We start from the raw sequence: 25,193 nt of genomic DNA on the forward strand, positions 1-25,193 counted from the left end.
CTGCAATGCTTTTCTTATTCCAAAAAGCCATTAATCACACATGTTCCTCAGCCAAAGACAAACCTGACATAGGTTTGATTTTTCTTTTATAGCAATGTTAGAATTTTGCCAGGTCTGTAACTACAAATGTACATGAGATCCCAAATACTCTCATACTACACCATCTTTTAAAATGGTGTCATACACTATTATAGATCTCTTGGTAACACCCCTCCTGATGCACTTCCACACTTCAGACTTTTTTCCATGATTAAATCACATCTGTGGGACATGGTCACTCTATGATTAAAGAGTATATTAATGATTTACCACTACACTAGTACTCATCTATATTATATTGCTTAGTAAAATGAAAACACTGAGATTGTTTATTGATCTGCTTAAAAAAAAAAAATCCTATAGCCTGAAAAGAAATAAATAGAGAAGTTAGACTTTGGACTTAACTCAGATTAGTGGATTACCATGCCCAACAGATGCAGATTTGACAGGGTAGCTCTTGGTAAAGATTTAAGATATCAATTCTGGCCAGTTCAGTTGCCTTAAATCCACTGAAGGTACATATTTCACAGAGCATGTTTGATGGCTAGTGATTGAAAAATCAGGTATTTATTGCAAGTCCAATACAGACTTGGATGCCTAAATGGTGGCATATAGCTATAAAAGCCATGGCCTGGGCCCCACAAAAAAAGCTCAACACACTAAAGATTTCCTTTCAATGCATGTATTTTATGTGAATTTGACAGCACCACCAAATATTGACTCAACCAGGATGTTTACAGAGCAGATTGAACATGTTTTTGCACTCAAATTCAGAATATATTCAGATATAATAGAATTGAAACCAGACAGAAAGTATTGCCTCACTAAGAGGCCCATATCACTGAGATATGTATTGGCATGCTCTGATGTCCAGTATCAAAAGAAAGAACAAAGGGAAGACATCCCGGCACGAGGCTGTGTGCAGTGAAAACTGTGAGCTCTGGGCTGACAGTTCCCAGCCTCTGGAAACCCTTTTGGTCCAGATATAAGTGATTCTTAGAGCTACCACTACTGATTTTTGGACTTGGAAGTCTACCTTTGCATAAGTTTGTTATAAGTTTGTCCAAAGCAGATGCCACCAGTGCCACTCTGACACTGACGTGGGTCCAGAGGTTTGCATTATTTGTGTTGTCAAACCATCTCAGCACTGTTGAGTCCACAGCTGATATATAAATTTAGCCCATCTCTCAGAGACATGATTTACTCAAAAAGGATGCAAGAGGTAAACAGAGATTAAGGGAACACAGAGTTAAAAGGAAAAAAAGGATTAACTACGCATTGATCAAACTGAAGGGCATGTGGTTACACTAAGAGGTGAAGCCTGGTACTATTGACAGAAGACTGAGGACATTTGGACATTGTTTTATTCCAAACTCTTGTGTGTGCTAGAAGCCATACGAAAACTCTTCTACAAAGAAGACCTGATGATTTGTCACTGCAGTTGAATTGTAATACTTTTATCTTTAGGTCACTAGTGATATCTTTTCAATACGATTTAGATTTTAGGTGGATTTACCAGGCAAAGATCATCCTTGTGGTCAGTGCAAAGAGACACATTAGTCTGAAACTCACCAAATTAGGATTGAGGGAAAGGAGGGGAAAAAAGGACTCAAACTCTGAAAAAGTTCAGGGGGGAAGAAAAAGGCTCAAAGAGTTAAAATGTAAAACACAAAAGATATTGTCAGAACAGACAGATGGAGGCAGAAGTAGCCATGACATGACTCAGTGGTTCCAAAAGACAGAATTAGGGAATGTGGTAAGAGTGCATGGTTGAAAGTTCATCCAACATCCAACAAAACTTTGACACATGACTGAAGAACTAAAGAAGAGATGGTGGCAGAGAAAATAAAATAAGAAACACCTTTATGACTTTTAACAGACTGATACTGTGGACAACTGGTCAGAGAGGTTTCAGAGAAGTAAGAGTGACAAGATCTGAATAAACAGCCAAGATACCCACTTGGAAAACTTATTTTGAAGGAAGTGAATGACTATTGAGCAGTGAAAGATGACTTTAGAGCAGTCAAGGTGCAAGATGAAGGAAGGACTAGAGCAAGGGGTTAACTGTTGACACACTGAAACGATGTTTTAGCTGCACAGAAGAAGGAAGCTGCAATAGCTGTCAGCAGCCCAGATGCATACAGAGAAGAGGAGTGACCCCGAGGTGAGGAGTCTGATTGGCAGGGAGGATGTGGCGTTATCAAAATCAGAAGTGAAGAGAGATTCGGAAGAAAAAGTAAGGAGTTCTGTTTTGGCCAGATTAGGAATGATCTGAAGGCAAAACAACTGGGATTATATGTCAGGGAGGCAGTCAGATATGCACGACTAGACTAGAGCAGAGGGTTTAAGAGTTATTGGCAGAGAGATGATAGCCAAATCCGTGTAACAGGATGTTGTCATCCAGTGGGTACAGAAATCTCCAGGCAAATCAAGGAGTGACTAAATCCCTTCCCTGACACCTCACAGAGTTTCCTACCTAGTTTCAAATGAAATTATCTAAAATAGTGCTGCAAAAACATGCATAAAAAAACCTGTCTCTCCATAAAATCTAAAGATCATACTGTTTCTAAAACTAGGGCAACCACTAAATGAAAGTTAACCCGAACAATAACTTTAGCTAAACTTCAGGTCACATGCATTTAATATAATGAGATGAGGAATATGAAAAGGCCATTCATAATGGAATTCATCGAGTTAGGAATGCCATGCTTAGCTGCCTTATAACATATAATTAATGATCCTATAAAAATCCAGCAGTACGAACTCTCCCGGCTGCCCGCAGAACTGTTCTTTATGCTGGGTAGGGCAAGCAAGCATCTGCTTCCACAAATACTGCCCTTTGAGAAGCTGAAAAGGTTTTTTTCCCCTGCTCCATCAGGGACCACACTGCCATTTCCATGACACGCTGAGCTTTGAACCATTACCCAAATCAGACTATAGCATTTGGCAACCCAGTACACATCTGTCATGATAGACTGGTTATTGGTCAAATGTTAAAGAAAAAGTCATTAACTCTTTTCCACTGCTTCTAATACCCCACCTTCCGCCAGATTATTCATAATCCCCACTAAACCCACCCTCTGTTTATAGTCTTCAAACACTATAGAGAAATACATACTGTCTGGAGATCTGTCTCGCCTTATACCACTCCCAACCATTTGGTACAACAAAAGACGTTCTCTCTCCATCAAAAGGCCTGATCCCTCCTGAAGCCTTGATGCTCGCATTCAAGGTTAAAGGATTAAGGCCTGAAGCACTGAGTACCAGAGGAAATGAAGCCAAATATCAAAAGAAACACAAAAATCAATCCTCTTCACCGCAGGAGCAGTGTGAAGAACAAATCAGCTGGGCTGAATCTAAAATTTTCTCTGTGTGGCTCTCAAAAATTAGCACTGTTATAAATATAATGGGTAGTTCTGCAAAGCCTCAGCACCCATGCCAAGGCACAGAGTTCAACTCAATACACAGTACGGTCTGGGAAGTTTTATGTCAGAATAATTCAGTGGCAAATACACCAAGTCTACTTCAGAGACAGCGAGAGCTGGAGCGCGAGCGAGAGCACGTGTGCCGTTATCTTTACATGTAGTCTGCACATCTGCAAGTGGCAGAACCTAACATTTACTGAAGTTCGCCTTTTGCTTCAATTCTCTGTGTGCTGAAGTGCAGCCAAGGTCACAAGAGGGGCGGGGGAGTGGGTTTTAGCTTAGTGCAGCTGTGATCATGGCCAGAACAGCAGGGTACAGAGGATTTCTCGCTTAACTTTGCAATACCAATAGCTTTTGTTCTTAGTCCTGCCCCATCAGTTCTGATATAAGCTTTTAAATGGCATGAAAGTTGTGCGGGTGGGTTTAGAATTTCCTGATCTAAAACTATCTTCCAGAACATTTTGTTTTATAAGATTTTTCCTAACTTTTCCAAGTCATAAATTTCTGAGACATATGAATATCTAAATTAAACATAATTTTCTCTTCACCCAAGATTACATATAAAAATAAAAAGTAACAAAATGATATGTCTGAAAAAGTAATCCACTCCAATTTATAAAAATAGAATTCAGGTTTTCAAAATTCAATTCAGGCAGTAAACTAACAGTGTCTACATTTTCCTGTAAAGGAGGCATCTGCAAATGACTTGCAAAAATGTCTCTCACTGTCTGCAAGCGTTGGCAAGGAACAAACTCCTTCAGGAGATGCATGCATTTTAAATATTTCAACCCAAAGGAAAAAAAAAACTCTGAGCATTTCCAGTTTTGATGTGTGCTATTGCAGAACTATACCCATGCAGACGACTGGCAGGAAATGCAAGTTTTGTGAAAACAGCAAAGCGCTTGAGTGTTAACAAGCCTGTTTTCACTGACTGCCCTCCTATGCTTAGCAGTGTTTCTAACACCTGAGCTTCTGTGCTTTTGGAAGATCTCACGTACAGGTTGGCTGCATCTGGCTACAGAAACTACCTATGGTGTCTCCTGCTTAGATCTTATACCTCTGGTCTGTCAGTAGGCTTCCTGCTCAAGGTTACTCTGGACTGCAATGGAAATGATGTAATACTGCTGTGTGCAGCAGACGTGATCATGAGAACAGAATCAGCATAATTCAGGTAAATGTTAGACAGGCAGCTTGAAATCACTGTCGCAGTTGAAAGTAAACCTGAAAATTAGATTAGTGAAGGAACCAGGTCAGCAGAAATGAACTCCTTTCTCCCTGGTCTGATAAGGATCACTGCCTACCTTAACAAAAAAACAATTAAATGCATGCATAGATATAAGTAAAAAATTGCCACACACACCCCCCATTCAGCAGTAAGCTTTTAGTAACCACATCAGAACAAAAGCCTTCACCCTGGGCAAGAAAAGGTACTACCTTCAGAGTCTGCACGTGGCACTAATGAAGCAAAAATGTGTGTCTGACTCTGACTGTACTCTCCCATACGTCACAGCAGACTCCGGCAGCCATCTGTTGGAAGGATGCTGTGCCTATATATAGCCAGACAACACCACGAGACAAAGAAAAACTCATATCTGCACCTAATTCAGCATGCGCACTATTGGCAGATCTGCAAGCACTTTTTTTTCACCGGCCAAACAAGCGTTCGCTCCACAAATATCCAATCTAAAAATGATGCAAACTTCAATGTAAAATTATCTGGAACAAGAAAGTAACTTGGGTGTTAAAAGGAGCACTAACAAGTGGGTAAGCAGCTTCCAGATACACAGATTTTATGGGCCATTTGCAAGCACAGTTGATTTCATCCCAATTTAATGTGCCAGTCTGCCAAAACAGCAAATAGATGAAAAAAAATTCCAACAAACTGCATACAGTACGTTCCTAAAAGTTGGCCAAGTCCTATATAGACGCACCTCAAGAGACCAAGGACAACTCATAGATGACCTGGAGCCTGGGAGGTCTTGGCCAACAATCCCGATGCAGCTCTGATGATGGGTCCTCCTCCAGAGGCTCAGGACAAGAGTAACAGGAGGTGACACACACCAGAATGAGGAACTGACAAGAAAGCTGCAAACAGGAAACAAAATGGGTGCTACTATTGTTTTCAAAAATCTGTTCTCAAAAACGGGAGTAATGGGGCCAGCACAAGTCAGGTCAGAGGCGGCAGTGCCATGAGATTTCATGTGATTTTCATTTTATCTTTAAATTAGTTGGAGGGGAGGATTGTGTGAACAAACTTGGATATGCCTGGGACAGTAGGGGGAGCTGCAAGTCTGTGTTCCTCTGCAGGTCTGTTTAATTGCATTGAATATTTGAACAAAAGCATGTAAGTGTGCTTGCACATCACCACAGAAAGATGCCTGCATGTCTAACAAGCCTCAGAAAAAAGAGAGTTTGTAACAAAGCATTAAACAAGGAGCAACAGATAATTGTCACCTTCTCTTACTAGATAACAAAAATAGTTACACCATAAACATAAAAATCTTTTGAAAGACCCCTGACAGCATTCCCTCCTGGAACTATCACCATAGCAATGAGCATCCAAGTAGAGGGGAAGTACTGCTGAATTCTGTCTTTGATATTTTCAACTAACTAAAAATACAAACTGGAAAAAAATACACACGGGTGATATAGAATGAAGCACTTAAACATAAAGAGCCTTCAATGAAATTAAAGGTGGCAAATTCCACCTGCAAATCTTTAATGCACCAGAAAGAAATCCTTTCACCAGGTAGCACACATTGAAAGAATGCCTGCAGATAGCTGTAAACACATTCAATAGCTGCTGTATCCAACAATTCCTATTTATAACACTTTGCACAGGTCTGTGTAGAGGCTCAGTGGCAGAATCTTGTGAAATCTGAGGCAGAGATGTGCGTTAGAGAGAAGGTAGTAAAAAGCCATACTGGCAGAGCTGTATAGGGAACCCAAGACTCAGAAAACCAGGGTATCTTGTACGCTAAGATTCAGGCACACAGCAGAGCTCTGGGGAGGAGTGCTTGCAAAGTAGAAAACCGTGTCTTCTTTAGTTGGTGCCATTAAACAGGTCTTATTTCCACGCCATTCAGATCCAAAGTTAAGATTAAACAAAGGGGAGAAGAGTTTTAGAATTCCTTTCCCAGATGCAGATGTCAGGAGCACACACAAAAGCAGGTGCTGGGTGTATTGATCCTACTGAATAAGCATGGAGTGGGTACTTGAGCATGTACCAAGCATCTGCATCTGGGAGATTGAAAGCGCTTTGTAAAAGGCTGTTTTATGCTGAACAAATGCATCAGGTTATGTTTTTATTTTGAATATTTTAAAGCATCTTGCACACTGGGGCAGACTTGAAAAGAAATTATACAGACAACTTGCCATTAATTGCACAAGCTACTATCTCCATAGCTGAAAATTGGCTGTGGGCTCACACAGGAGCACTCCGAGCTACTGAAAACCATCCTCAATAAAACCTGCTCTGACTGCTGCACCTTAGAGAACTGGAGATCTTGCTTCTGAAGATGTTTCAGGTCCCACATGCTGGTCCAGCTGCAAGCAGGCAAAGGTACAGTCACATTTCTTCTCAACATACCCATCAGGGAAGTGACAAATTCAACAATGCAAATTCATACCAGAACAGATGTCCAAATAGGCTGAGATGGACAGTGCCTCCTGACTACAACAACAAAAAGACCTTAGTAGTAGAAGAGACAACAGGCATTCATTTGAAAATTTGTCTGTAGTAGCCCCCGAGACAAAAGTTTTCATTTTCACTGACAGACTATAAGGAAAGCCTGTATCAGAAATCAAACTCTACTGTGTTTGCTGGTGAACTCTTTTTTCCTTTCTTCAATGAGGGAAAAAATTAATCCCTACAGGAGATGACAAGATGCCTTTTAAACTACATACCTCATTTCTGGCTACAATTACCTTTCAATAGCCTGGCACAGCTGCACGCTCCTATTTGCTTTTTTTTTTCATTAAGAGTTCGTCTATTATTTGTACCCATCCTATAGCATTTATGCCTGGCAGTGATGCACATTCCCTTGCCTACAATTCTTCCCACAGATAGTACAGGATAAATTGCAATTAGATTTTTGTAATTGTAGATAATTAACTCAAAATGAGTTGTTAATTATAAAAAAAACCCAATGTTTTTCAGTTCTTGATTATATTATTTATTTTACTTCTAAACTCCAATATCTCACTTCATCAAGTTTAGTATTTTAAAGGAATTTCACCATTTCCTTTAAAATACCAGGGTATTTTTAAGCTAAGTTTTTTTGCTTATTTGAAGACTGAAATCAAGTTTCATGCTGTGAGATTTGCTAGAGGAGCTCTCATGTATGAACTGGAAGTCAGAGAGGGCTGATTTTCCATTAGCGTTCTGCTAGCATTTGCCGTAACAAGAACTGTTTGACAGGTCAATTAAAAAACAAATAACAGCACCAAGAAAATGAAAAAAAAAAAAAAGAGACAGTTAAAAAAAAGATTTATGCCTACCAGCTCTTCCTCCTTTCTAAGCTCTAGCCACACACTTGCAGATTCTATACTGAAGAAAACATCACTTACATATTCAAATGCATAAAAGAGACAAATGGACTTGTCTTCTGCAGCCTCTTTAAGCCTTACATTAGAGTAAATTATTTAGGGACCATTCATCTGGTAACCTTTGCGCAAGTGAGGATGGCATATAGGAAGAAAAACTTCCAAGTGTTTTGCTGCCAAACTTTGCAACCAGCTGGCAAGGCAACTTGAGACTGCTCGAACAGACATTAACTTTGAAAAATTACAGTAAATTAAACCAGGGGAATGAAGAGAGGGTAGGGAACCTTTTGAAATCTGGAACTCTCATTTTGTTAACAGCACAAATTTTCCCTGTTAGGCTATGTAGATATTTGCAGATTTTTGGTAAACTGTTGCCAGAAGCCCTACAGATGTTCTAGGTTACATTTTTTCCTCCAAGGGGCTTAATGCTACTGCATCTTAAACATGTCCTGATTCTCCAGATTTTTTGTTACAGTGATAATACTCTAAAAAGTGAAAGAAAAAAGCATCAGACTACAAGGAGGATATGACAGTAACTCACAGCAACCAAACACCTGGGTAAGCAGTGAAGTATTCCAAGGAAACTACAAACTCCTGTTGTTCTGGAGAAAAAAGCCTTATCCCTTTTCAGTGAAGAAGATCTCATAAAATAAAATTAGTATAACAAAGTTAAAAAAAAAGAAGAAGAAAAACAGTATTGGACCCTTAGTTCATAAATAAATTATCTGTTCTTCCAGTATTCTCATAACAGAAAAGGAAGTTTATTATTTTAAGGTATTCTCTCCTCACTTAAAAAAGGGGCTATTCAAACCACAGCTCACCTTGTCCACCAAAGAGGTAATTCTTTGGTCAAAAGGATACTTATAGCATAGAACAAGAAGCTGTTACTTTCTGAGAAAAAGAGAAAAACCCTGCCAAACCCACAGCTTTTATTTGTTGCTTTTCTAATAAGCCTGAATATTCTTCCAGTGTTAACAGGAAATGTGACAGGGTAGGACAGAAAGAAAGTACAATACTGTATTGATTGAAGTTTTAAATAGCAAGATGGAGATTATGAGCTAAATATTGGCTTAACTCTACCTCCAGTTATTTCAGTAGTAGTTTGCTCTGATCTCACCAAAGCAGAGGTGCAAAGCAGCAATATTTAAAAAATAAGTATCTGTCACCAACTGTAAAAGATCTGAGAGTTAAAGAACAGTGTATTATTTATATCAGGTCCAAATCCAGGCTAAAGAGATGTTTCGATTTTAATTAAAAAAATTACAAGCAGCACCTAGAACAAAGAAAAAAAGCTAAGATTTTGAGAACATTTCCATTTTGCACTGGGCTAAGAGGTGACACACAAAACCTGAGACCTCTTCAGGAAGTCAGACCCTAAACCTTGAGTAATAACCGGTCATCATAACTATTGAGTTGACTCATAAAACACAGCAGTCAATGAATTTTACCTTTCCTGCAGAAAAAAGCTCTTAATCTGAAACAAACACATGAACAAATACACTTGGCAGGCAACAGCACACTGTCAAGAAGATATACCGACCCTGTGAAGCACTTAGAAGTGAAGAGAGAAATTACCTCAGCCCCATGCTGCTGCCGTTCATCATCAGAGCAAGTTCTCCGGGTGCTTCAACAATGGGCACATCCTCTGAGCCAGGGACGTGGCCTCTAATCCTGAAAAAGATGAGTGAGTTGGTTCTGCAGCTGGTCAAATCACCATGCCAGGAATTTGCCACAGAAAGGTGACCTACGTGTCCATAAACAGGGTGCTTAAACACATTAAATGCAGATGCTTTTGCAATTGTTTTCACACTTTCAAATATACTTTTGTATCGAAAGGCTGACTTACGTCCAGTGCCTTTGCTTCCAAGGGTTACCACTGGGAAAAAGATAAAAAAGTTTCATTTACTGATTTCCAAGGACTAGCTCCCTTAAGGAAAGGGTCACAGCATCAAATAACAAACATCCCTGTTGGGCTCAGATTACAGTTTCAGTATCAGAGCTCAAAGGCATCATGCCTAAGCTGCATAAAATGTAGAATTTGTTTCAGATGGTTGTGTGTCCTCAAACTATGGGCCCTCAGATGGTGCTCCAATTTTAATAGATCACTCCACATTTTTCTTTCTCTCTAATGAAGACAGAAAAGACAAGACAGTGGTACTACTTTTTAACTTGAATAAAATTCCTATTTCTGGGCTTTGCCCTTACTAGTCTACTCCAGTGAGGTTGGCATCAGGAGTCACTGAACTACCCCTTTGCCTGCACACACACCATTTTTGACAGCTGAGCAACTATTTCACAGACAGAAACCGCAAACTGAAAGTACTGTGTTCACTTGAGGTTAAATAGGGAAACGTGGACAATTAGATTGCAGTTATGATGTAGCACGGCAGAAAAAAAAAGGATCAACTCATACTTTAGCTAAAAGATCAGAAAAGTTAATAGCCAATAATTGCAAAGGGTCAGACCTTTTATTTGTCATTCAATGACAATACTTCCAGTAGCTTGGAATGGACTTTAACCAGCACTCCACCCAGGCAGAAGGACAGACAAAAATAAACACTGTTTGGAATAGGATTTTTGTTGTATTGTTTTTTTTAAACTGTCATGACGTCCTAACTAGGTTAGAACCTCCTGACAATGAAGGAAAGGGTATGAAGCTTAGCTAAACTCATTTTTATTGTTAGTAGTATAGAAAACTGCCCTGTTACTAAGTGCAAAAGTGAATTATATACCTGGAACTGAAACAGAACTGTGATGTGTAAGAGATTTACCTGTAAATATCAACTATTTAATTCTAAAGATACTGAAACATTTTTAAGAGAAAGCACACTATATTCTAGTTGTTTTCTTAGAGAGAATATGGCATATCTGTCTTCAAGTGCACCTCTGAAAAGAGATCACAAAAATACTGAGTCCTCAGATTGATCATATATGGTTTTAATTCATAGAATTCTTTTTCGTAACTAGAGCTCTGTAAACCATGAGGGTTTTTTTTTCAGAAAAAAATAGCTAAAATAGATATAATGAGCACATCACTGTAGATATTTAAGGTCTATTTTTTTCTGGACTTATGATGCCTTGAATGCTGAAAAATTCCCACTGGGAAAAAAAAAAACCACCAAAAAGCTCACAACCAACTCCAAAAGTTTGTGTGTCCTTCATATCTACTTGTTTTTCATTAGAAGGATGCATGCATAGAATTAAGGTATTTGATGATTAAGAATCCATCTGTTCCTACTTAATTCTCACCTAAAGTCATAATCCTTTGTTAGTGACCTCAGTCATTTTCAACACATACAACTGTGATTGCCTTAAAGACAGGGACTTCTAAAGCCATATAAACACAATATTTTCAATGTAAACAACAATCCAATAAGGCAAACAAAAGACCATCTAGATTACAGTATTCTCTTTTACAGTTTGAAAAGTAACCAGGGGCTGGAATCAAGAAGAGAAAGTGATATATTCCTCCATGGTGGCTATAATATATGAATGTAGGAAGTGGGTCATGTAATGCAGACTCTCATGGGATGCTGTCAGCAGTTGCCATATTAGAACCATATGTATATGCATCCTTGTGAAACACTCCTACTGCCTCTCCTAAAAGACTGCTACATTCCTCCCTGTTGTTTTCCCTTTCTAATGCTGAAATGCTAGTACTCAACTCAGTTACATTGGCTAATTTAACTTGCTTTAACCTGTTCCCATTGTCTCCTTTCTCAGAGACTCTATTTACACTATCAGAAACATGTTACTTAACCTTCTGCAACAAGCTTAGGGGCCTTTCGAGCCACATCATGTATTTCTATGGTTGCTGCCTTTTTCTTCTTCTAGTTTTAAGCATGTATAGTGGCTTGTTCTCAGCATTTTCCTTTTCACAACCACCACTGGAAAGAAAATGTCCTTGCTACACAGAGCACCCTTCCTTTTCTGTACATACATGGGGGAAAAATATATATATATATGCACATAATGATCTCTGTCTTTTCTGTAAAACATATTCCTTACAGTCCCTACCTAGGAGGGTGCAACACTTCAAAACTGACCTCTCCACGGAAAGAAGAGGGAATGAATCTATGCCATCCACACTCACACTGCTCTCTTGGCAAATGTCTGTATTCCTTCAAGTGTCTGCACTAAGATCAACGTCTCATTTTCTTCTACTGCTTCTCTTTTCTTACCTAGTCTTTTAGCAGTTCTTGTCTTGTGCCTTTCTTTCTACCACCTACTGTTTTCCTCTGCTGCTTTCCACAGCTGTCATGCTGTTTCCCAACACTATATACCAACATACTAAAAAGTCTTCTCTCCTCTAAATCACTGTTAGAATTTGTGCCACAAGTCTTGCCTGTCTTGTTTTATCAGTTCCATTCTCCCACTTTAATCAACTATTGTCCATGCGTTCACTAGAAATTTTAGAATTTTTCTTTAAGTTTAATTATAAGTCTCAAAATCACCTGTTATAATCCATACGGGATTGGTGTAGTTGCTGTTGTTTTAGGAGCAGTTTTGCTTCTTGTTGAGTCAATAAATGTTGGAGTCGTTCCTTTTCGATTTCCAGCTCCATTTTTTGCAGAAGCAGCCTCTGCCTTCTTTCTTCATGCAAGCTTTTAGCCAGCTCCGTTTCCTTAGGCCCCGAGTCCACGCTGTGATTCTGCCCAAAACCTCGAGAGTGCCTGGAATGATCACAGGTTTTGTGTACTGGCCCAGAGTGTTTTCTAAGTACCTGGCTGACACAGCGACTCTCTTCCACGCTCCCTGAGCTCCCTACATGCCTGCAGGCACAACCATGACTCACTTGCTGAGGGCACGTGCTCTGAAATTCATTTGCTTTCTGGTCCATCTCCTGAGCTTGTTTTACACGGTGCGGGCTCCTCTGCTTGGCTGGGGAAATCACAGTGTTGTTACACTTTCTGTGCAAGTCATTTTCCATCAGATATTCTTTCAGACACTCCTGATGGTTGCAATGGATTTCAGTCCTGTAATGGGGGTTATTCCTGCAAGGCTGAGACAATGCAACACAGGCTGGGCTTCCAGCCTTTGGTGCTCTGCAGTTCTTATGAAGAGTCCAAGGTCCCCCAACACCCAGGTAGGAGCCATCTAGCTCAAGAGATGGCTGCTGGCATGAGATCTTCTTACTGGATACCTGCAATAAGAGAAACAATTTCCTGTAAATTACCCAAATTTATCTTTGCTCAACAATTTCCCTTGATAAATGTGTTCTCTCAGAAACAGACTCCACGCTGATGGACATAGAGCCAAACCCAACAAAATGTTTACCAGAAGACAGACACGGATCTGCTATCAAATCTACATTTCATTCCATCTACACAAGTGTAATAAATGTAAAACTACTGCCTGCAGGATCCTCAGCATAAAATGAGTCACTTCAGAGTATCAAGTAGTTGTGAGCATCTAGGGTTACATAAAATCAACTTGAAGAGTGGCAAAAAACATTAAATGTTAAGGTTTGAAAATGTTTAATTTTGAATACCGAGCCAAAAAATCCATTCAGCCACTATAAATAGTCTTTGATTGGCCATTACACAGCAGGAGATTTGATGTAAAACATTTCACCTTGCACTGAATGGGATATTACTTACCAGTGGAAATTTGATGAGAGTTTTTGAAATATCTTTACAGAAACACAGATAAAAACCAACTACTTTCTGTAAAAAATGGTTGTACATCAAAAGCTGTCATTTAAATACAAAACATGTTTAAATACAGCTATAAACGTAAGTGATTTTTCAATTAAGCTGGGCAAGTGATTATAGTCTGATAAAACTCTGAAGAAAGAAAGCAACTGTAATTCACATTTGTCAACCCAGTGCAAGCAAATTCTAGTGGTTTTGTTATACTCGTGGATATTATGTAACAGACATCACAATCCTACTTACATCCTGGAGTATCTTTGCACTGAGGTTCATCTAGGCAGCTAAGCATTTGAGGTTTTATGCACATCAGAACAGCAGTGTATCAGGCACCCACATTTCTTTTGCTAGACCTGTGCATTAATTTCAATAACAAACTGAATTTAAACTCCTCCAGCCTTTGGGACCTCTCACAAAGATCTTGTTGTGCTTTTTTTTTTTTAATTACAGAAGCCAGGTTTGTTAAGGATAGCAAAAGCACTGCAGTATAAGTGGTTTAGCAGGGCAATTTGGAATCCACTGATGGAAAGAAAGGTATAATTTGCACTCTGGCAATGCTTACAATAGATATGTATTGTGCACACAGAGTGCAAGACAATCAATCAGACCCAAAACATTAGAATTTAGGAATGCAAGCAAGGGTCCAACAATGATTAGAAGAGAGATATAATACAAATCTGTGCAGCATTTGTATGTATAATTAAAATTCTTTTTTAATAAATAAACAAAATACCAAATATACTCAGCTGCCCTTCAAGACAACCAATTACAAGTTTCTTGTAGACTTCACAGAATGCAAATTAATGCGGATTAGCACCTGAATACTGATATTTTATTATTTCCAGTTTTGTGCATACAAATATATCCTCTCTGCCATGTGATTGAAAGCCAAGGATGTCATGTTTTGCCCCAAAGGGCCCAGCGAGTTGGAGGCATTTGCATTAATGTCAGTGCTAAATGTCTGAGGAGAGTCTGGTGCTTGGACTGGGTGAAAAGTGCAGGACACTAAAATATTTTAAAGTCAGAGGGTCTGGCAGGGCAACTGAGCAGAAACGCAACATGCCACCAAAAAGATGGAGTTTTGTTATTTATTATTTGTGGCGTGCCATCACTGTCTCCAATACTTTCTGGGCAAATAAAGGCTAAAGAGCCCTTTTAATCTAAATTAGACAATAGAGAAAGGGATGACCAGCAACAGGAAGAAATATTACTGAAAAGAGAAAGTAAAAGAATCCTGTAGTTACACAGTCTCTCATTTCCCACCTCACCTATTTCTGGCAAAAAAGAATTTAGGACACCTACAGGAAGAGGCTTTCACGGTGGACAGTTTCCCAGTCCCCTAGGACAGCAGAAGATCTCAGACCTGACGGTATCAGAGGATCCTATCAGGGCTGGTAGTGTAGGGGTGGTCTACTGAAAGCACACACTACCCTTTTGCAGTCCATAACCAGAAGTTAAAAGGAACATCAAAAAAAAGGAAACTCCAGAGATGGAATGCCTGAGAATGTCTTTATTTTAGCAGTTTATTGACTGAATAGACAAGAGAATGTTAAGAAATCTAAGCACATGAATGAAGATGTTACAAAATAATCATCGGGTCTAAGAATAAAGGTCCACATCGCAAATTAACTTCATGGTTGAGACTCTATTAAGAGTCCCTGAAGGCCCTAAAAGAGAGGTACCAGTTAGCATTTGTTGACCCTGGTCGCCATTAAGTCTGCCCTGATGGTCTCAGAAATGGCATTGACATTTAAAGACTTCATAACAAGGCAGAGAAACTTTAATGTTATTTCACAGTTACAATATGTTTGCAGGGGGGAAAATTCTCATTAATGTCATAGAATGTTAGTGGGGTTTTTTATTCCTTTATGAGAAGGAGGTCATGTTAGGCAGAAGAGTGAGTTCCAACATGCCTTTGATGGCTACTCAGTACTTTGAAGGGTCTAACCCCCCCAAAAAATTAGCTATTGGGAGTCAGAAGCTAGTCAACAACTTCTTTAGTAATTTGTGTTTTACTGTTAAAGCTGTGATTGAAAGTACAGCTGGATGGTAGAGGTTGCAGGGAAACGGGACTGACATTTATACTTACGAAGGATAAGAAGAGACTAGTGCACGTCAAGATCTGTAGGATGCGGGCCAGGTGAAGGGGAAAAGTAGGAAAAAAAAATAATCCAAAGACCCACCTTCTACTGTGAGTCTAAAGACACACAGGCATAAGGAATTGGGTAATTTTACAAGATGAGTTTAAGAAAGATATTGCCTATGGGAAACATAGAAACCATGACGGACCATGATGGAACAGCTGTGCTTTCCCCTCCATGGAGCTCTTCCAGGCTTGCTGTACAGTATTTAAAGATACAAGTTCCTTTAACTGGGGCTTAAACAAACAAAGTCACAATGCTCCTTGCAGCACAAGGAGTTAAGAAGACTTGATCAGATGTGAAACAAGGAGATATTAAAAATGGTTTAAATAATCTTTAGAAGGGTTTAAAGAGGAAGACACGCGTGAAGGTCTACAAAATCTTAACTGCAACCCCAGTAATTTTTGCTCAGGGATTCAGCGCAGAGCTTAAACAAACATCCAGCCCTTAAAAACTTCCTACGAACAGACAAACAGTGCACCAGTTTTATGCACGCAGCATTATGATCTCTCCAAATTGTTCTTAAATGCAACTTGTGTGCTTTGCAGTTCTAATTCACAGCGCTGGCAGAGGAGGCACATTTACAGACTGACTCCAGCACACAGGGCTTTGTATTGCAAGGGATGAATTCGTAACTTACAATCTCAACACAGGCAAGGTCCCGACAGATTTTACTGCATGTACAAAACATGCTTAAGAAACAGCCCAAAATCATTACCTTGAGAAGTCTTTCACTCTGAGGGGCAAAAGCTGGGTTCCCAGCAAAATACAGTGCTTTTGGGGTGAAGAGCAAAATTGCTAGAGATGTTAACAGTGTTAAGAGTTTAATTCATAGCACCTGGGTTTGTAGCTTTTAGCTGAAACATGTTTGAATGCAGAAAGAGGGACAACAAAGTAAAATTATTCTCAGTTTTATCTTAAGAACATTTCTCTACTCTGGATTTTCAGCTCAGGGGTATCTTTTGGTGGGGTAGAAACAGTGGGAGGCACACATTGATTTAGAACTAGTCCATTGTGATGATCTGAGGTGAGAACCCTGGAGGAGACCAAGAAGAATGAAGAGAGGAGAAATATAGAGATTTAAAGATTTTCAAAGATGAAGGAAAAATGTCTAAATGGGCAAATGAGAGGCTACCATACACAGAACCACCTTACAGAGCACCAAGTGCACATACTTAAAGACTCTTCACCAGCGTAGCTGTTCTTTGGACACAGTCAGTAAAATTTATTAGGAAAAATTTGTCCACTGGAAGTGTTGTCAGGCACTGGAACAGGAAGATCAGGCCAGTGGTGGAGTCAGCAACCCTGGAGGTATTTTAGAGACGTGGATGTGGTGCTTAGCGACGAGGTTTAATGGTAGGCTTGGTAGTGCTGGGTTAATGGTTGGGCTCAAAGGCATTTTCCAACCTGAACAATTCAGCGATTCTACCAAGTGATCCAGCTGACACACTCACTAAGGTACACATTCTAAACCTGGAACTCAGTCACCACTCTGCACTGTTGATGTATGGCTCTCATCTGAACAAAGCCTGGCTTTGGGTTTCAGGTCTATCAACAGTATAAGCTTTTGTCAGTGGAATGAGGAGAATGAATTATAAGTAAGCTCAGGTAGGATATTGGGGCAACAGAAATGATGTTTTTAAGAACAATTATTTCAAATGATAGGACTATTTGAAGTGCATTACTAGTGATTAAAGAGCTATTCTTTCCAAGAATCTGTAAGAATTTATCAGAAAGAACACAAAAGGGCAAAGATTTTAAAGTATATTAGTAGGATCTACTGAAGTCTATAAATTTTTTTCTTTAAATCGTGTAATCCTTTATTAAAATCTCTACCATAAATAACCCAGTATCAGCCATTACAAAGGGCCATGTAATAGTAAAGCAACTGTCTCTGTCACTGCCTAAGATAAATACAGTAGATAACTCTAAGGTAAGCCGACCATTTTTCAAGCAAGAAATAAAGCACCATTTTCTGTAGAAATTATGTATAGCTATGATTGCCATATTCCACTGAATAAAACAAGTGGTCTCAAAATGAAAGAAACTGTGAATGACAGTCACCAACCTGTATTTTTCCTGTAAAAATCTACTGAACTCAACATACTGAACAGGCATAGCAAAAAAAAAGAAAAAGTAAAAGTAATATGATCACATCACAAAAAAGTGAATCTGTAGCTGCTGGCTGACAGCAGAGGAACACCTCCTATATTTGTGCTGCCTTCAGTATTTTTTCTCCTCTTTGTTAAGAGGGTTTGAGCTGGGATGCCAGGTGCACAAAAACCTGCATTCAAAGTAGTATGTGAGCATTTGCTGGCACTCAGCTTTAAGTGTATATTTTGCATTCATAAACATGCCACCCTTCTTCTCCTGCTACCCAAATATTGTAGATAATCTCTAACAACTGCAACCATTTCAGATCAGCAAACTGGTTTTATGCTGGCTGATGAGGCAGTTGTTAATAATATAGTGCTCCAAGAAAACTAAAGTGAGGTGCGTGTACCTTGAGTCCTGGAAGTCACTGTGAACAGAATGCCCATTAAACTCAACCAGTACCCACATATGGCAATGCAATACCTGACCACTAAAATTAAGCAAATATGTTTGCTTTCCGAGAAAAAACTGTGTCATTCCTGTTTGCACTATAGAAAAATGCCACTGCACTAATCTTGACAGCACCAGGTCTAACTATTAAGATTCAATGTGCTGCCAGCATTATAGAAATAATAAAAAAAAAAATCAGAATCTTCTGACTTCAATTTTTTACTTTTGCCCTTTATTTTACTGAAGAATCAGTAGTTCAAGACCTAGATAAATATTTCAAAAACTATACTATTTGTGAGCAGAGCAGGTCACTACCATTTCCCAGTGCATTTGGAGTTCATGTGAAATAAGGGCAGAAGAGTGATGAGCTGCATTTTTAACATGGGCATACACAGAATAGTTGTCTAGCTGATAGAGAATGTGTAATGCAACATCTGCACGGTACGCCTTGCCAAAGCCCATCCCAAATAAATGTAGTGCATTCTCCCTAGTGCAATTAACTCTCGTACTCTGGCAGGTTTTGCTAGAAGATCATCAAGGTAGATTACCTTCCAGCATATGAACTAAATACTTACAGGTGTTATATCATCAGTTATTACTTACAAACTTCTGCATTTAACAAGACATCCAGGCAAATGAATGATCTAATTTATGAATTATTTATAAGAATTTCACAGCATGCTCCTGGCGTCATCCATGGCCTTTTCCAGGTCATATGACACCAATTAGAGCTGAATTTTAAATTATTCAATAACCTGAACTCTCTTGTCATTTAACATATAGATATCAATGCAGTAAACAAGTTAAGTCTAATGGGCCCTGGAGGTTTGCGTTCCTCCACCCATCAGCAGCAGAGGCTGCATGCTACCACTGGAATAGAAAATAATAGAATGCAGCAGTCAAAAACATTTGCAAGGTTTTAATAAGTTATTTTGCCTCCCTTAGGGATTTTAGTATAACTTACAAGCCCTGAATCTAAAACATATTAAAGTCCTTAGCTATGTGCTTTTAAAACAAAATTAGGACATAGCAAAAGAGCAAGTCTGACACTAACCCTAATTTAGGCCCTTAATTTGAAATGTAGTGGAAATTATGGAGTAAGCAAGATTTACTATGCACAACTCATTACCTTCAGGCTCTCCTACAGTAGAGCCAAAAATAGCCCCTCTCCCAACGCATATACACCTGCCTGTAAAGATAAGGCTACACACAGGGAAATGGAAATATTAATTTAACAGCTATCAGTTGACAGGTGCACCTCACATGCCTCACCATTTGGGTAGAGACCTCCACCATTCTCCTGTTCTAACAGCACTGGAGAGACCAGTGCTCTAGAAACCCATCAGGATTCGTGTATTGGCTTCAAGACACACCACTTCAGAGAGGTTTAAGAAACCTTGCAGTACAATATAATCCAAAAAAAGCGTACGTAACAGCCTCCGAAGCATTGATGCAGTAAAAGATATCTTAAAACCACTGTTTTACATGATGACTAGAAGAACAAGAAGATATCAGCAACAAAGGTAGCTAAGATGAACAGAACCATTACATATTTGATTCTGCCTCAGTGTAAAGCCTGCAATAAATTGTAGGGCAAGCCTGCGATGTCCAGGCTCCGAATCTCGTGAACCTGTGAGCACGACCTTGCAGCTGAAGAGCGGTGTTCAGACCCCCTATCCCCTAGCCTAAGAAGTCCAAGTCATATGGTGGAAAACTTTTGAGATTGGGTGTGCTCAGTACAAACATAAACTGTGCCTAGCACCCACAGATTCATAGTACCTGTGCCTCAGTTCTTGGAAGGCTGTTGTGCTAAGTCCCGGACGCACTCCTGTAGATGAACACGTGCAGAGCCCTATCTTGGAGGACCCAGCAACCCCACTCATCTGCACACACGTTTCCTTTGCATGCTCACAGCTTTGCAAAGATTAAAAAGTTTCCTGGGCTCTATCCAACAGCAAGAGGAAAAGATGGAAAGGGAGATGCTCAGTTTATGCTTTTAAACACTAGCAAGAAGTTCTCTAGCTACTGCTGTCAAGATAAATGCCAAAAAAATAATGTTGAGAAAACAGCACGCCAAATAAGTAAAAACGCACCTATCCAAAATGTCTAGCCAGATTAGGAAGGATAAGGATTTAGATAAAGAACATAACATCGGATTTTCTGCTTCCTGACCTTATCATAGGAGGGTGGTGCAAGAGAATTCTAAGGGGGGTTAAACTTTTTAAGAAGAATAGCAGAGAAGGGGGAAAAAAGGCAACTGCCTAATCTCTCAGTACACATTTGAAGAACATACAAAAATAGCTGTAAGGGATTTTATTTTGGTTGCCAGCCAGATTTAGCTTTGTTCCTACACTGGGCAGCATTTGATTTTTGCACATTAAGGGTAGTAACATGTTGGACAATAAGAGGAAAGTTCATATTGGTTTTCATTAAAGAGTAATATCCACCATGTATTTGGTTCTTCAAGGTAACTTTTTCAAAGTTATTTTAAAAAGCAAACAGTTTTCTACTTGGAATCACAAGTTTAGCATATCAGGGGCTACACATGTTCCCAGCTCCTGCCAGTCTCCTTAGAATTCAATCAACATTTGCTCCAAAGTCATGCTTTCATAGCTCCAGACACAAGACAAAAGGGCAAATATACTGTGACCCTTCTAAATAGCCCTGATTACTGTGATCAAACAGAAGCCAGATACTTATGTGGATAAGAAGGTGCAGACTTTGATGTGTGAAGATTACTGCAGAAGTAGACATTGCATCAGCATTTGCCAACATGCACCTCACCGTGACAGCCAATATCACCTTTCCCCTGTATTTACAGTAGGGAAAATTCTGGTACCCATTGGTCAGCAATGAATTGTAACAGCCACTCTTCACTCAGGAAGATTACCAGAAAGTTTTACTTCCTTCAGAAGACTCCTGCAGAGCCCCCAGATGAAGACTTTGAAATACCTTTGCTGCACAAAGAAATGGATGACATCTAGGAATTAAAAGGACAGTTCAGAAGCAGGGACAGTGTACTGGGGGCAAAAAAAAAAACCCAAACAACAACAATCAGAAAGTTAGTTAACTAATAAAGAAATCCCACAAAAGCAAAACCAGAAAATCTTTTTATTTTAAGAGTGGAAAGGTGTGCCCAAGCAAGCACATTCTGTCAGGAGTGTCCTTGCACTAAGAGCTAGACAGCATTTAGATTCTGCTAATGATCCCATCTCTGGGAAATAATTCATAAAAAGTAAACAGTAATTTTCATATGCCTGCCCTTTTGATCTTACATTTGTAGGGAGTATCCTGAGGCTAGCTGTGGGCGCCCCTGTGGCTCTGGCTGATTGACCTCTAATCTGCCCCTCAAGTAACGATCATGCCAAGGAATGACAACAAGAGTTGCAGACATTTCAGTGCAATCCCATTAAAGACAGGCTGACTCACTTCATCTTGCCAAAGAAGAAGTTTCACGCAAGAAATAAAAGCTTTTTAGAAGGACTCTTTTATTTTGTAATGATGCTGTTCTTCAGAACAAAGACTGGAACAAGACTAACACACCAGCACACGACCGATACAGAGCTTTACATTAACTGGCCAAATGCTGGTGCAAGACAGAATTATGTGTTAAATAGCCTTGGTAGCAGAAAATTACGAATGTCTTCTACAAGAATCAAGTCAGAGCCCTGGTACTTGACTTCCACGCATCTCAGAAAAGTATGTATACCATTTATAAGACAGCAGCTGTCTAACTGACTGCTCAAAGCCTCATCAGCTTTGAGATCACAGCTTGTGTGTTTTTACCCCATGCTAACCCCTGGTAAACACAAGAGGGGTCCTTATGTCTCTCTCACTGGGTACGAAGCTAAGAGAGAAAACAACCAGTCTGGAGCTGCTGACATGCAGAAACTTGTTGTCATGCCAAAACTTGCTATCATGCCAAGGTGACTAAATTACCAGGAACAACTTATTTAGATAAGGGAGTGAAGAAAATACAAATTAACCTGCTGGAGTCCAAAGAAATGGGAGCACAGACTATTTCTATATATCACAGTAATAGTGCAAAAACATACATACTCCAAATACATGTAAGGGTACAACGCAATGTAGAGATGAATGAACCAGTACGTGGGTAATGCTGGAGTTGCTACCAAGGTGCCAGAAATGCTGAGTCTTCTCTGAATGGTGGCACAACTCCACCATGGGCAGATATTGCATATTATGCTTCCAGTTCCTGCTTTCCATAGTTAGTTCATATCCCTGCTCTTGACAGGTTCTCTCGCCTTAGCAAGAAGTCAACATCTTAGTTTACAGTTACATAGGAAGAGCTGAACATGCAAGTGGCACTCCACAAATGCAAAGGATGTGAACTTTTTAAAATAAGAACACATGTAACCGGAAGTTTTGTGCAAAACACAACAACCCCTGAAGAAGTTCTACCTAAGCACACTCACAGCATGATATCTCATAATCTGTAACCTAATCTGACAGTCTCTGCATTGGACAGGTGTCCCTGAGACCTCTGAGAAACACAGGCAAACAATCTCACTGGAGCCTGGAAGGCTCAGCCCTCTGAACATAAAAAAAATTCAAGGTCCTCTTGGCACATAGGCTGTGATTTCAGTGAGAAATTAAATGTTTTCTCTTTGGCAGGCTTGCAGTATCCCAAATAGGTACATAAATTAACTAATGAAAGACTGCAGGAAGAGTTGAATCAAAGGATAAGAACAGGCATGGAGCAAATAGGAATCCCCCATTCCCAGAGTAAGCCAGCTGTTGCCTTCTGAAGCTCACCATGAAGATGCTGACTCCACAACACTCTCACCACACCTGAAATGCCACAACAGATGTCCCAGCAGATATCCCATGTATGGCTGAGGCTCCTAAAGAGCTGAGGGCATTCTGCAGTGGGTTTAGTACTGGTGAAGGCAGCGACCACTGACAGAAGGAAATGACCTCTGATATATCAAGCCACAGAGATCAACTTACTCTTGACCTATGGAAACGATCATTTACAGTCCCACTTGACACCATAAAGTATAGCAATGTTGTCACAGCTATTATTTGCATAAAATAGTCCTAGATGTGTTGTATAGCAGTTTGACAGTCCAACCTGATGGGTCTCAGCTGCAGAATATTGATGTAAAGGCTCTTCTATAGCTACCATAGGCCATTAGGTTGTCTGAATGGACATCCATCACTACTGGCTTGTGTGAAGGAGAACATTAAGTTAAAAGGGTATGACCAAGCATAAATTGGAAGGCCCTTCCCTACTCCAGGGCAGCAGTGACCTTGTGAGGGAATTGCCTTCACTCTAAGACACTGCAGTCTGGACAGACAAACCAAATAAAACCCACTCAACAGGCTTATTAAATTGAGCTCAGCTTAGTAAAGTCTCAGCAATTACAAGAGTCTGAGGAAAGGAAAGCCTTGCACAAAGCTGGGCCCTAATCATAAGCACACAAATATATGCAAAAGTACTAAATATGTGTTTATAGTCTTACATTAATAGTTAGCAAAACACCGTCCCCTGCTTACATGCTGAAGGACAGGGACATGGAAGGACAGTTTCCAACTATGAGCCCCTACAGTACAGTCTTTCCAAGCTGGAGATGAGGACCTTCCTTTTAATAGAGAACCATTATTTTCTTGTGTTGTGCCAGAGCTGTACTGTGATGAGGTGTTACATACCTCTTTTGTGCCCTTTCCAACCAGTACCCTAACAGCTGTGCATTTAAAAAAAAAGTCTGTTCACCACTTGATAGCAATTAATGTAGCAGATATATGACATCCAAAATGTGACATTAATTATTCTCAAAAAGGGAACCAATTTTAAGGGATTTTTTTTTCCCCAGGGAAAACTGTGGAAGTTTGTGGTTTTATATTTTACCTTTGCTCTGGTTTATCCTTCCCCACTTTGTGAACTCAATCTGTACGGTAAGTCTGCACAAATGCAGAGAGCAGAAACAGCCCATGATGCCAAAAGGTATGAATTTTTGAAGTTCTGACAAAATTCTAATGCAAAGTTGAACCCTCTATCTGGGTTCCCAGGCCACTTCTTTGGATAGAGTTAGTTAATAAATGTATTCTGATTACCAGGCTTAAGCCTTTCTTATTCCATCTGAAAGAGCTGCACTTCAGCTCTCCTCCTTAAACTTTGGATTCAACAAAGAATAGTAACGCTTTGAGGCTGAAAATCTCTAAAACCACTCAGTGCCAACTTTAATGGGAGCAGAATTAGGTCAACAGTAAAATTCACTCCCTCCAGGAACAGAGTTTCAACCACCCAGTTGAGCAGAGAAGAAATTCTCACCACATGTTTCCATATCTACAAAGTCCCTTGGGATTTGTAAATAGTAAAAAAAGAAAAAAAAATATTTTCCAAATACTGTTGTAGAGCATAAAGTTCTAACCTACTGGAAAAGCAAAAAAAGAGATCGAGTTTTCCTCACAGTTACATATTAAATAAGTGCATCTTCTGAAGTGCCACAAACTTGATGGGAGAGAAGATATGAACTTGCAAGTATTTGGAAGAACTGAGTGGGGGGAAAAAAAGGAAGAAAAGCTAAGAGTAAAGAACAGAAGAAACCCAAATCACATTGGTTCAGTCGGGTATTTAAAATGAGTTTTCTTTAATTAGCTAAACTGTAATACAAATTAAAACTGAATTTCTTGTTCACAATATACTCATTGGAGGGGAGGGGATGCAGATGGCTATTTCCAGAGCAGTTCAAGCTAAAACAGACTCAGTTCTGCAGGACTGAACAGGAGCCAGTTTCCATCCTTCTCAAAAGACCGAAAAGCAACTTGGCAGCAGAGAGCCTGACTGCAAGCTCCATCTCAGAAATACTTAGGAAGCACAGCAA

At 39.6% G+C, this 25,193-nt stretch overlaps 1 protein-coding gene across 4 annotated transcripts in view; it reads right to left on the minus strand.

Annotated features, from left to right (window-relative positions):
- KIAA1328 (KIAA1328 ortholog) overlaps positions 1-25,193 on the minus strand; it is a 171,144-nt gene that overhangs the window by 42,869 nt on the left and 103,082 nt on the right. For all 4 annotated transcript variants that reach the window (XM_027671050.1, XM_027671051.1, XM_027671052.1 and 1 more), the window contains 2 exons: positions 12,464-13,152; positions 9,585-9,680 (listed from right to left, as the gene is read on the minus strand). In XM_027671050.1, coding sequence (XP_027526851.1) covers positions 9,585-9,680; positions 12,464-13,152 — 785 coding nt within the window. The remainder of the gene's footprint in view (positions 1-9,584; positions 9,681-12,463; positions 13,153-25,193) is intronic.

The sequence above is a fragment of the Neopelma chrysocephalum genome, unplaced genomic scaffold (genome assembly GCF_003984885.1).
Source record: "Neopelma chrysocephalum unplaced genomic scaffold, ASM398488v2 Primary Assembly neopelma1_97027, whole genome shotgun sequence".
Lineage (NCBI taxonomy): Eukaryota > Metazoa > Chordata > Aves > Passeriformes > Pipridae > Neopelma > Neopelma chrysocephalum.